General features: G+C 39.9%; 2 protein-coding genes across 2 annotated transcripts in view; both read right to left on the minus strand.

Moving 5' to 3' along the window:
- The window catches only part of LOC102158035 (uncharacterized), a 584,796-nt gene that overhangs the window by 244,364 nt on the left and 327,565 nt on the right, over positions 1-12,867 (minus strand).
- LOC102164513 lies at positions 4,564-5,898 on the minus strand. Its single transcript, XM_021099275.1, has 2 exons — positions 5,698-5,898; positions 4,564-5,529 (listed from the first exon to the last, which is right to left on the minus strand). Exons 1-2 carry the CDS (start codon positions 5,882-5,884, stop codon positions 4,994-4,996), a joined length of 723 nt encoding a protein of 240 aa, XP_020954934.1. The 5' UTR covers positions 5,885-5,898; the 3' UTR covers positions 4,564-4,993.

The following is a 12,867-nucleotide window of genomic DNA, read 5'->3' on the forward strand; positions in this document are numbered from 1 at the left end:
AAATTTCTTTTAATCCCACTACCAGGAGTAACTATTGTTAACATTTCATGTCTGTCCTTTTAGACCACTGATATCAATAGAAATACAAATGTGAGCTTCAAACATAATTTAAAATTTTTCAGTAGCCACATTAAAAGGAAGTATTAAGAAATATATGAAATTATTTTTAACAGTGTATTTTGTTTAACCCAATAAACCCCAAGTATAATTTCAACAGGGAGTCAATATTAAAATATTGATGAGATTTTTGACATTTTTTTTCATACTAAGTCTTTGATGTCTGGTGCATATATATGTATGTATATATATATATATTTTGTGTTTTTGTCTTTTTTTTAGGACTGCACCCGCAGCATATGGAGGTTCCCAGGCTAGGGGTCAAATCGGAGCTATACACCACAGCCGCAGAAACACATGATCCAAGCCATGTCTGCAACCTACACCACAGCTCACGACAACACTGGATCCTTAACCCACTGAGCAAGGCCAGGGATCGAACCTGCAACCTCATGGTTCCTAGTCAGATTCGTCTCCGCTGCTCCATGACAGAAACTCCATGGTGTATATTTTATACTTACAGAACATCTCAGTTTGACCTGGCCACAATCCAAGTTTTCAATAGGGTTATGTATTGGACAGCCCAGTTCAAGACTTTTTGATGTATATATAATGATTCAGCTATAAATAAAATTATAATTCTCCCTCCACAAAAATCAGGTCATATGAAATCCACAGTTTTATAGGTTTTTAAAAATACATTTTAATTTTAGAGTAGTTTGGATTTATAGAAAAATTTTGAAGATGGCAACACATAGTTTCCATACACTCCACAACCCGTTTCCCGTATTAACATCTTCCAGTGGTAACTGTGCCACAGTCAATAAACCAATACCGACATTGCTGTTAACTTAAAGTTCATACTTTATTAGATTTATTGTCCTTTTTCGGTGGCAGAATCCCACCCAGGCTGCCACATTGCATTTAGTCATCATGTCTCCTCAGATTCCTCTTGGCTGTGACAATTTGTCAGACTTTTCTTATTTTTGATGACCTGGACGGTTTTGGGGAGTCAGGTATTTTGTCAAATGTCCCTCAACTCGGATTCCTCTGATGATTTCCTCATGAGTTGTCTGGCATTATGGGTTTGGGGGGAGGAAGACCACAGAGGTAAAATGCCATTTCACATCAATGGGAATTGCTATCATCATGACTTATTTCTGTTTTTTTCCAATTTATTTTATTCAAATATAGCTGATTTACAATGTGTTAATTTCTGCTGTACAGCAAAGTGATTTAGTTATACATATGTATGTATACATTCTTTTTCATATTCTTTTCCATTATGGTTTATCATAGGATATTGACTGGAGTTCCCTGTGCTATGCAGTAGGAACTTGTTGTTTATCCATCCTGTTTATAACAGGTCGTGGCTTCTAATCCCAAACTTCCCATCCTTCCCTTCCCCACCCCCTGCTTTCCCTTGGTAACCACAAATCTGTTCCCTATACGTGATATTTCTGTTGATGCTGAGTGTGATTACCTGGCTGAGGTAGTGCTTGTCAGGTTTCCCCACTATAAAGTTACTCTTTCTTCAGCTTTTCCTTACTGTCCTCTTTGGAAGGAAGTCACGATGTGCAGTTCACACTTCAGGAGGGGGAATTATGCTCCACCTCCTGGAGTATGGAGTGTCTACATAAATTGTTTAGAATTCTTCTGCTTGGGAGATTTGTCTAGTCTCTCTCATTTATTTAATCAATAATTTATTTATAGCAGTGACTCATGGATATTTATTTTCTACTTTGGGTTACTACTTAACACTACTTTTTTTTTTTTTATTGTATTGCTCAAATTCTTCCAGCTTTGGCCATGGGGAGCTTTTTCAGTTGGCTCCTATGTCTCTCTTACATAATCACATCATTTGTTGTTGTTGTTGTATGTTGTGGGGTTTTTTTGTTTTTTGTTTTGTTTATTTGTTTGTTTTAGCATGATGAAATGCTCTAGGCTTCTCCTGCATATTCTCTGCCCCACTCCTAGACCAAGAGTCAGCTATTTCTCCAAGGAGCTCTGGTTCCTTTTATTGGAAAACAGTATTAGAAAACCAGATGTGGGATCTAGGCCTGCCCATTGCTACTGGGGCATCCTCAAGAATGCCAAAGGAGAGATGGGAAATAGTTTTTGAAAGGTGTTGAACTTCAAAGGTAGAGAAGGGGAGGAAACCTTATAGGAGAAGTAGACAGCAGGAGCAGAATTTTGGAGTTGGTGAAATCACAGTCTCACAGGAGATCCAGGCTCATTGAGCAGGCAGGATTCTATGGAGGACACTTCAGAGAGATGACTGAGCAAAGTGACCCTGAACAGGAAGAACCTGGAAGGGGAGAGAACAGTTAAATGTCCAGTGTAGTAATGCAGGTATATGTGTTAAGTTTGTCCCTTCTCCTTAGCACACTGGGCGGTGTGGGAAGAAAGAGTGGACCAACCTATCTAATGGGAAGAGTTTGAAGGGGCTCAGGGTGGCCACCCCCAAATATGCCACAATGGCATATTGATTATTTTGAATTGAAGCTGCTTGAGAAGCAGCTGATGCGAGAAGGAAATTCTGACCCTTCTCTGTCCTCATGAAAGCAGGAAATTCTTCTCCCACACAAAAGGTGTCCTTCCTACATTTGAAGGCAGGACACACTTATCACCAGAGCTAGGGAATTTGGGCGAGAAATCTGTATAAACAAACCCAAGCCCAGACTCTATTTAGATTCTTCACTAATTGAGTACCTAAAACCGAAGTTTCTTTGACCTGTCAGTTCGTCATGAATTTATTGTTTCTTTGTCTAAAAAGTATAAAAGCTGGAGTTGCCATTGTGCCTCAGTGTGTTAGGAACCCGACTAGTAGTATCCATGAGGATGAGGGTTTGATCCCTGGCCTCACCCAGTAGGTTAAGGATCTGGAGTTACTGCAAGCTGTGGTATAGGTCCCAGACATGGCTCAGATCTGGCGTTGCTGTGGCTGTGGTGTAGGTAGGCAGCTCTGGCTCCGATTCGACCCTTACCCTGGGAACTTCCATATGCTGCAGGTGGGGCCCTAAAAAGACCTTAAAAAAAATGAATGAATGAATGAATAAATAAACACAAAAATTATAAACCTGCCTGCTTTGGCCACCTTTTAGGTCCCATTTCCATGAGACTTCTGTGTACACGATTAAAATATATATCTTTTTCCGCTGTTAGTCTGTCTTGTGCCAATTTTATTCTTGGTCCAGTCACAGGAACTCAAGAGGGGTAAATGGGAAAATTTCTCCCTTCCTGACAGTATCCTTTCTGAACTGCAATAAGCCTAGAGTAATTTTAAAAGTAAGTTGAAAATATTTTGTTTGGTTAGTTCATTTTACCCACTGTTTTTATTCATGTTACGAGTTAGGACTCTTTTGGTTGCAAATGATAGAACACCCAACTTGAGATAGCTTACGAAAAAAAATTGTGTTGCACCATCATATCCCACCCTCACCCCCTTGCGCTTACAACCTCAAGCGAACACTGCTCGATTCCGAGGGGCTTTCCCTTACCGCATAGCCTGCTCGGCAGATCTCAGTGCTGGGGAGTTATCACCCTCATCCCCTGGAGCTGTCCTTGACCAAATGACACACAGGATTGGGGTATCAGCACCCTAGCTCCTTTGGCCCTCACATGGGCTAAGTGTTTTGCACTGGTTCCCAGAAGATCCTCTGGCAAGATTAAACTCCAGGTGCCCACCGGCAGCTGGCTTGACAACACACACTCTTTATTGGTTGATTTCCCTGCCTGTCACTCTCCTCAGTGTTCTGGCCATGGATCCTGGGGTCACTTCCTATCTACACCACTTGCACTTGAATCCTTGCCTGCTTCCGGTAGAACCCAAGCTAAGGTAGCTGGGCTTTGAACTGAAAATTCTAGGTATGTCTCCCCTAATCACAGCAGGGTCCAGCACCTCAAACAGTGTTCCGGAAACTCAGTTTTATCCTCTCATTTCAGGATCATGCTCTTCCCTTGTGATGGGGAGTGGGCTGCTGCCAGCTCTAAGTTTATATTGTTAAAAAACAAAATTCAGCTGAATAAATTGGAAGATCCAATTGGCTTTATTCAATGATTCGTGAATTGGGCAGCATCCCATCTATTAACTTGAAGGGCGCTCTGAAGAGCTATGTGGAGAATAGAAGGTCTTGACTGGCAGAAGAAGGAAGGGGCAAGAAGATATTAGCAAAAGGAAAAAAAAGGGTGATTTCAGGCCAGGTCATTTTCTTCTGGGCAAAGGGAAGTATAGGGCTTTTTATCATGCAGATGACCGCATTGGTGTTAACCAGGACGTTTCTGATTGACCATTTTATTTTATGTTATTTCTTTTTTTTTTCTTTCTTTTTTTTTTTTTTTTTTTTTTTATGGCTGCACCCACAGCATATGGAAGTTCCCAGGCTAGGGGTCGAATTGGAGCTATGGCTGCTGTCCTACACCTACAGACACTGGGTTCTTAATCCACTGAGCAAGGCCAGGGATTGAACTGGTGTCCACATGGCTACTAGTTGGGTTCATTACCGCTGAGCCACAATGGGAACTTCCTGACTGACTGTTTTAAAGTCACATTTTCTGGGAGAGGTAGAAATTGTAATTGGGTCTTGATTTGATTTTGTAGGGGGGAAAAGACTCCATTTTCGGCTTCTCATGGCTTTTTAATAATGTCCTAGCCTCTTCCATCTCCAACAGCATTCTCAATAGCTCCATATTAAATTTGGGGATGTGGGCTTGGGTCATGTTCCTATCCTTAAACCAATGGCTGTGGTCAGAGATAAACTGTACTCATGGGTCGGGAGTCCAAGGTTGGGGTTAGCCTCATCCAAACCCAGTTGTGGGGTGGGAGGCTTGTTTATCCAGGGAAAATCATGGTGCTGTCACCAAAAAGGGGGGTGGATGTTGGGCAGGCAGAAATGACAGAGGTACACCTTGGATCAGCCGTGCTTAGGTACCAGATTCAGAGATGAAAATGCTCTTGTAACCACAACTCTTTCTTTAATATCAAATGTGGGAAAATTGTTTTTAGAACATTCATTACCTTCTCTCTAGACCCCGAAGAGCCACCTACCATGCCTCTGTCTACCCTCTTCCTGTTCTGTGGGCTGTTCTCTCCTTGGCTCCTGGAGCAGGTGGCTGTCTGGTGTTGAGCCCTGGGGGTTTTTGTAAGGCACTCCCTGCCACTGCCATCACCGTGCACCTCTCTGACAGCGCAGAAATAGACGTCCGAGTCACTCAGTGTCAAGCTCGAGATGGTGAGCTTTAGAGTTTGGCTCTCTTTGTAAAACTCCACAGAATATCGCCCTTCACTGTTTCGCCTATTTTGAGAGTAAATATCAATTATGCGAGTCATTTCTCTACTGGAAGACTGTCGATACCAGTACATTATATAGTAAGCAAAGCTGACTGTGAACTTGCATTCCAAGGTCACAGATTGTCCCTCTTCCTCATACACCACATCTGTAGATATGTCGACACTCTCAATCTTGCTTGGACCTGCAGAAGAGAAGGAAAAAAATGATTTATCTGTTGGTGATGCTCATAAGAAAGCTGTCACAATAGCCAAGTTTTGACTCAGGAGATGAAGTAGAGAGAAGCACAGTACAATTCTATCCCCAAATCTCCTTCCTCTGGCCCTGGCTGCAGGGTGGGCAAGCTCCCTACCAAGGCAGATGAAGGCTGCAATTGTGCACAGGAGAGCAGGCAGTCTGGGCTGCATCTTGGGGGCTCTTCCCACTGGTGAGATTCTGGCTTTTATTCTGCCTGCCACCTGCCAGGTCCTGGCAGTGTTGCTGGAGCTGGGCAATCTTGTGGCCTTGCTGCTGCAGAGCCGGAAATGGGGTTTCTGCATATGCAAGCTTAGTCATGTCACCTGCTGTCTATATTTGCCCTCCCACCTGCCTTCCTCCAGGCTCACTACTTTCCTTTAATAAATATTTAACATGTAGTATATTTTTTATTATGAAGAAAACCTGTTCAATGTAGACAAGACCCCAAAGTATAAAGGAGACAATAAAATCCAACTATGAACTCATCACCCAGAGAGAAATACTGTTAACATTTTGTTGTATTTCTTTCAGTATTTTTAACACAAGTGTGCATATTTTAAAGGAAATGGGAACATTTTGAAGAGCATCCCTTTTTAGCTTTATGAATATACCATCATGGCATTCAATTATAGGTGAAAATGTGACTTTTACAGTTTGTGCTATTCTGTTGGGTAAGTATGCCTTAATTTTATTTTGTTTTATTATATTTGTTGTGCCTAGTTCAAATATGATTTAGTGGACATTGTAGATATAGGTCTATGCATTTCTGATTATTTATTTGTTTGTTATCCAGGTTCTTTTGAAGTTTTTTTTATTATGGAGAGGTCAAACATCTACAAAAAAAAAAAAAGAAAGAATAATTGGATAAAACAACATATACCCATTACCCAGCTATGGCAATGATCAACTGATGGCCAGTTTTATTTGTTTGCACTCCCATACCCTATGTACTGACATACCTCCCCAATCCTGATTATTTAAAGCAAATCCAAGTGTTAAGTTCTTTGCTGGGAAGACATAATGTCAGAGGGAATGAGTGTGTGTGTGTGTTTTCAGTGACTGTGATATTGTTTGGTTGGAAGTTGGCTTGCAAAAAATGCTGGCTGATATTCTAGTTATGTCATTTCTACTTCACTTGTTAACTTTCTAATATTTATGTATTTTTATTATTTTTACATATTTATATTTCTGTATATCTTTATAATAGTTCTATAAAGATACTTTTTCCTTATCAATTCTTTACTCTCTGAAGTCAAATGTATGATTCTTTTCACTTATTTATCAGTTTTCAGGATAGTATGTTGAGTCCCCTTTAGGGTGACCAGTTGTCCCTGTTTGCCTGCGACGGAGGAGTCTCCCAGGATGTGAGGCTTTCTACACTAAAGCCTGGAGACTTCCAGTCATATCCCAGGCAAACAAATCCCCAAAGGAACCGAAGGTGATTCTTTTGTGAACCCATGGATTTAAACATACTTGATGTGTTACAGTCTCTTGGATTTTCTTTTCAGGTTGGCTCCTGAGCGTTTTGACATGGACTTTGTAGTCTGATAGCTCCCTAGCATTCTGAGATGACGAGATATTCTAGCTCATTTTGTACATTTCCTTCCCGTAAAATGGAATCAACCATCCATGATGAATAATAATTTGTGTTTTTTCCTTTCTAGTCCTAATATTTTTCTTATTTTACTTCACTGTTAACACACTTAATGTAATGTAGAATTGAGAAGATAATATTGGAAATCTTTTTTCCTAACCTTTTAAGGGAATCCTTTTAACATCTCACTTTAAAAACAAATTAGGAGTTCCCGTCGTGGCGCAGTGGTTAACGAATCCGACTAGGAACCATGAGGTCGCGGGTTCGGTCCCTGCCCTTGCTCAGTGGGTTAACGATCCGGCGTTGCCGTGAGCTGTGGTGTAGGTTGCAGAGGCGGCTCGGATCCCGCGTTGCTGTGGCTCTGGCGTAGGCCGGCGGCTACAGCTCCGATTCAACCCCTAACCTGGGAACCTCCATATGCCGCGGGAGCAGCCCAAGAAATAGCAACAACAACAACAACAACAACAAAAAAAGACAAAAAAAAAAAATTAAAAATTCCTTTTGTCAGGTTAAGGGAGTTCCCTTTATTTCTTAGTTGGCTAAGAGAGTTTATAGCTAAGAGATTAAATATAAATACATGTTAAACTTGACCAAATTACTTTTTGCATTTAGTGAAATTTATAATTAGTATATTTAGATGGTATGCTGTACAAATATTAAGGCTTCCTCATACTTCTGGGTGTATTAGTATTATTTTAAATATTCAATACTAGATTGGTAATATTTTAAGAGTTATCATCACTTTTTATAAAAATGAAATAATGCCATTTGCAGCAACATGAATGGACCTAGGGATTTTCATACTAAGTGAAGTTAGTCTGACAGTGAAAGACAAACATATGATATCACTTATATGTGGAATCTTAAAAAGGATACAAATGAACTTATTCGCAGAATAGAAGGAGACGCATATACTTTGAAAACAAATTTATGGTTACCAAAGGGACAGGTGTGGGGGGTTTGGGACTGGCATATGCATACTGTGGTATATGGAATGACTGACCAATGGGGCCTGCTATAGAGCACAGGAAACTACCCAGTGTTCTGTGATTATCTATGTGGGAAAAGAATCTGAAAAAGAATGGATGTGTGTGCACGTATAACTGAATCCTTTTGTTGTACAACAGAAATTATCACAACATTGTAAATCAACTATACATCAACAAAACTTTAAAAAATGAAAAAAGAACTATCATTGCTTTTTGTAAATAATATTGGTCTGCAAGTTTTGTTTGTCATCTATCCTGTTTATTTTTGTCAGTGTGGTTCTCTTGGGCTTGAAAAATGCTTTGACTAGCTTCCTGTTTTTATTATTCTCAGCACTCAGGTAGAGTTTGTGAAAGATGGAAATTATTGGTCTTGGATTGCTATAACTTGCTTGTAAAACTGTATGTATGTACAGAGTTTTAAATTCCTTTACATGTAAATTAAAATTTTCTAATTTTCTTGTCAGTTTTGCTAGATTATACTTTTTAGAAAGTGTTATATTTTGTCCAATTTTAAATTTATTTGTATGAATTTATATCTTGCATTTTCTTGACATTATTTAATTTTGTATTATGCCTGTAGTTAAAACCTTCTTTTACACAATATTTTTGTGTCTTTTTATTCCCTTGACACATCAGAGAGTTGTCCATTATGTAATTCTTTTCAAAGAACCATTTAAAATCGATCCTTTGCACCGTTTCTTTTTCTCTATTTCATTAATTGTAGGTCTTATTCTTACCATTTCCTGCCTCCTACTTTTGTTGTTTACTCTTATACTCTTTTAAAACTTTCTGATGAATGTTTAGCTCATTATGCTCAGTTTTTTGTTTTTAATGTATTTTTAAGGCTAAAAGAATTTCTTGTGTACTGCTGTAGGTTGACCTCCCAAGTGTGTTGAAATATAGACTTTTCATTATTGTTCATTTATAAACATTTTAACAATCCCACTATTGGGGGGATTTTGGTTTATGAATCATTTAGAAGTGTCTTCTTTTTATTTGAAGTTGACTTTTTATGATCTTTGATCATTGTTGCAAAAGAACATGACCTGTGTGATACTGATTCTTTTAATACCTGTTGAGATTTGCTTTGGTCAATTAGTGGTCAAATTTTCTGATTATTTCTTTTTGAAAATTTTTTTGTCTTTTTAGGGCCTCACTCGTGGCATATGGAAGTTCCCAGGCTAAGGGTTGAAACAGAGCTGTAACTGCCGGCCCACACCATAGACACACCAAAGCCAGATCTGAGCCACCAAGTCTGTGACCTACAGCACAGCTCACAGCAATGCTGGATCCTTAACCCACTGAGCAAGGCCAGGAATTGAATCCACGTCCTTGTGGATACTAGTTTGATTCATTACTGCTGAGCCACAGTGCAACTCCCTCTGATTATTTCTTAAGGACACATTTCTGGATGTAGAATTGTTGAGTCAAATGGTTTTATATAGATTATTAAATACCCTTAGAATGAGTGTACACATTGAAATTTCTGCCACATCACTCTGAGTTTTTTTTCATGACATCCTCAGAAGCTCCAGAGAATCTAATACTTAAAAAATTATTTAACAATTTGTAAAGAAAAAAACATATTTTCTTATTATTTGTTTTTGTTTATCATGGAGGTTGAATTCTTTTCATATTTTAGTTATTTTTTTCTTAACTTGAAAATTATCTAGCTATACCCATTCTTTTTCTAAGGCACACCTTTGGCATATGGAAGTTCCTGGGCCAGGGATCAAATCTGAGCTGCAGCTGTGACCTCTGTGACCTATTTCATAGCTGCAGCAACAGTGGATCCTTAACCCACTACACCGGGCCAGGGATTGAACCTGTGCTGCTGCAGAGACAACACTGGATCCTTAACCCGCTGTGCACAGTAGGAAGTCCTCATACCCATTTTTTAAAACTGGTGTATTTTTTCTTTAATTTCTTTGTAATGACATTTTATTTTTCAACCGTTAAACAAGTTTGTTTACTAAAGATCATTGTCCCAGAGATTACTACTCTTTCTTAACCAGATAGGTATGCAGCCGAATATTTATTATGACAGTTCCTGAGCTCCTTGAACTAACCATGTTTCTGGTTAGTTTACCCCCTAGAGCTGACCATTGAGATCCAGGCTGCTGAAACTGTCATTCCAGAAGTGACAAGGATGACATGAGTACCAATAGGTACATCTAAAGGTTAGAGTGACCTGTTTAGAGAAACAAATAACTTCTAGCCAACTCATACTTCTGAGAGGGATTTGTTACAAAGGATGACTCAGTTATAAAGGGAATCCTACCCAAAGAAATGATGGTGGAATGGGAAATTTCTCAGAATGAAGAGGCTCACAAGCCTGGGATTGGGTATTAGACAGGGACTGGGAAAGTTGCACATGTAAGAGAAGGAAATAGGTGGTCAAAAATTCCTTAAAGTTCAAGAGGACTTTTGAAGAAAATGTACTGTCAGTGACCTCAATAGTGTCCAGGTTTCTAATTATCAACCCACCTTTTCTCTCCTAAATTCAGGCCTCTCGTCAGTCCCCATGTAGTGTCAGCATGATCTCAGGGTTCTCAGAATTGCATTAATGGGCAAGATTGTCCCGGAGGGCCAGGCAGAGGAGCAGCCTTTTAAAAGTGTTCCGGCCCCGTAGTTCTCAAGCCTGGCCAGACATTCGAATAAATTGGGGAGCTTAAAAAAGCACTGGTTCTGGAGTTCCCGTCGTGGCGTAGTGGTTAACGAATCCGACTAGGAACCATGAGGTTGCGGGTTCGGTCCCTGCCCTTGCTCAGTGGGTTAACAATCCGGCGTTGCCGTGAGCTGTGGTGTAGGTCGCAGATGCGGCTCAGATCCTGTGTTGCTGTGGCTCTGGCATAGGCCGGTGGCTACAGCTCCGATTCGACCCCTAGCCTGGGAACCTCCATGTGCTGCGGGAGCGGCCCAAGAAATAGCAAAAAGAAAAAAAAAAAAAAAAAAAAAAAAGCACTGGTTCCTGAGCCTTAGACCAATATGGGGACACATTCCAGCATCTGTTCTAAAGTTTACATTGAAATGAAAAAATAATATAGATGAAAACAAACTGCTCTTCAATAATTTATATTTTTATCTTGACTTCCATTTTATTTTTTTAATTCAATGAATTGCATTATATTTATAGTTGTACTCTGTAATAATTTAAATGTGAACAGAAGCAGAATTACTAACAGCAGGAAAGTGAATTAAAGAAGATATTGGGAGATGCGAAGAGGAGATATTTTATCCATTGGTTTCTACTCTGGGAAGGAACTAATTTTATAAAACCTAATATTAAGAGTTGAAATTTGAATGTGGAAGGTTTGGGGTAGATATTTGTGATGTTTCCATGAAGGTTCTCATTTTCATATACCTATAACTCGACTGTTAATTATTCAGGCTTGGACTCCTAATTCTCAAACCTTGGCTTTTCACTCAGCTGTTCCTGGGCTCTGATAGGGCTGAGGTCAGCAACTCCTAGCTATCAGCTAGAACCTCATCAAAGGCTTGTCATCAGTGCCAGACTAGCATTTTGAGAGTTAAACTCCTAAATCAACAATAACTAAACTTTAACTTTGAAATCATAGAATCGCAAAAACTTAGAGCTGAAGGGCCTTTGGGGGGCTACCCAGACTAACTTCCTTATTTTAAAAATATGAAAAAGTTCATCAGAGCATTAGAGCAAACAAACATAAAAGAAAGCTACCGTATTTAATATTTTCTTCTCTATTCCAACCACCTGGCTCTCTCATACTCTGAACTGATAGGGTCCAAAAACCCCATGTACACATGTAAATTTGTTCTTTAACTGTCTCTATTTAAAAAAGGCAAAGCACTGCTAGTTGTCCTGCTGACTTTCTCTAGGTGGTTTCTGGCACTTTCTATTTCTGGATATAGAAACAGGGTGGAGGTGAAATAAGTTGGTGGCCCTAGGAAGGCCCACCAGCCAGTCTCTAAATTTATAAAGTGACACTCTGGATGACTCTGGCTTCTTGGGTTAAACCTGGAAGGTTGGGAAGGACAATCTGGTAACGTTTCTTTTTTTCTTTTTGTCTTTTTGTCTTTTCTAGGGCCGCACCTGTGGCATATGGAGGTTCCCAGGCTAGGGGTCTAATTGGAGCTGTAGCAGCTGGCCTAAACCACAGCCACAGCCACACCAGATATGAGCCACGTCTGTGACCTATACCACAGCTCACGGCAATGCTGGATCCTTAACCCACTGAGCGAGGCCAGGGATTGAACCCTCAACCTCATGGTTCCTAGTGAGATTCGTTAACCACTGAGCCACGATGGGAACTCCTGGTAACGTTTTTCTAAATACAGCTCCATCTGCCTTCTAGTAAGGGGAGAGGCCTCTCAGATTCCAGTATTAGGTTGGTCTGTCAGGGTTACTTCTCAGGGTTTTTGTGGGTCTTCATGACATCTGTATTGTCCTGCGTCAGTAAGGAGGGGAAAATTGCCCTATGAATTTCTCCAACATGACTGCCTACTTCATCAAGCCCACAAAGAGCATCTTTAGAGGATGTTTTCCAGATGGAAACTGTGAGATACAAGTGTGTGTTGGTTAAGCCACAGTGGTTATTTGTGGTAATTTTTTTTTTTTTTTATGAGCCATAGAAAACTACCACAGATTTTGGCACTGGGAAGTGTGTGCTTCAGTTGCAAAGATCCCAAAAGGCTGAAGGAATTTTGAGATGTGAGGTAGAAAAAG

This window comes from Sus scrofa, chromosome 7 (genome assembly GCF_000003025.6).
Source record: "Sus scrofa isolate TJ Tabasco breed Duroc chromosome 7, Sscrofa11.1, whole genome shotgun sequence".
Classification (NCBI taxonomy): Eukaryota; Metazoa; Chordata; class Mammalia; order Artiodactyla; family Suidae; genus Sus; species Sus scrofa.

Excerpts from the sequence above, each read along its gene's own strand:
- LOC102164513 (XM_021099275.1), bottom strand. The coding sequence starts at position 5,884 with ATGCAGAAACCCCATTTCCGGCTCTGCAGCAGCAAGGCCACAAGATTG. Across the intron at positions 5,530-5,697 it reads TGCAGCCTTCATCTGCCTTG|GTCCAAGCAAGATTGAGAGT; the intron begins GTAGGGAGCTTG and ends TCTCTTCTGCAG.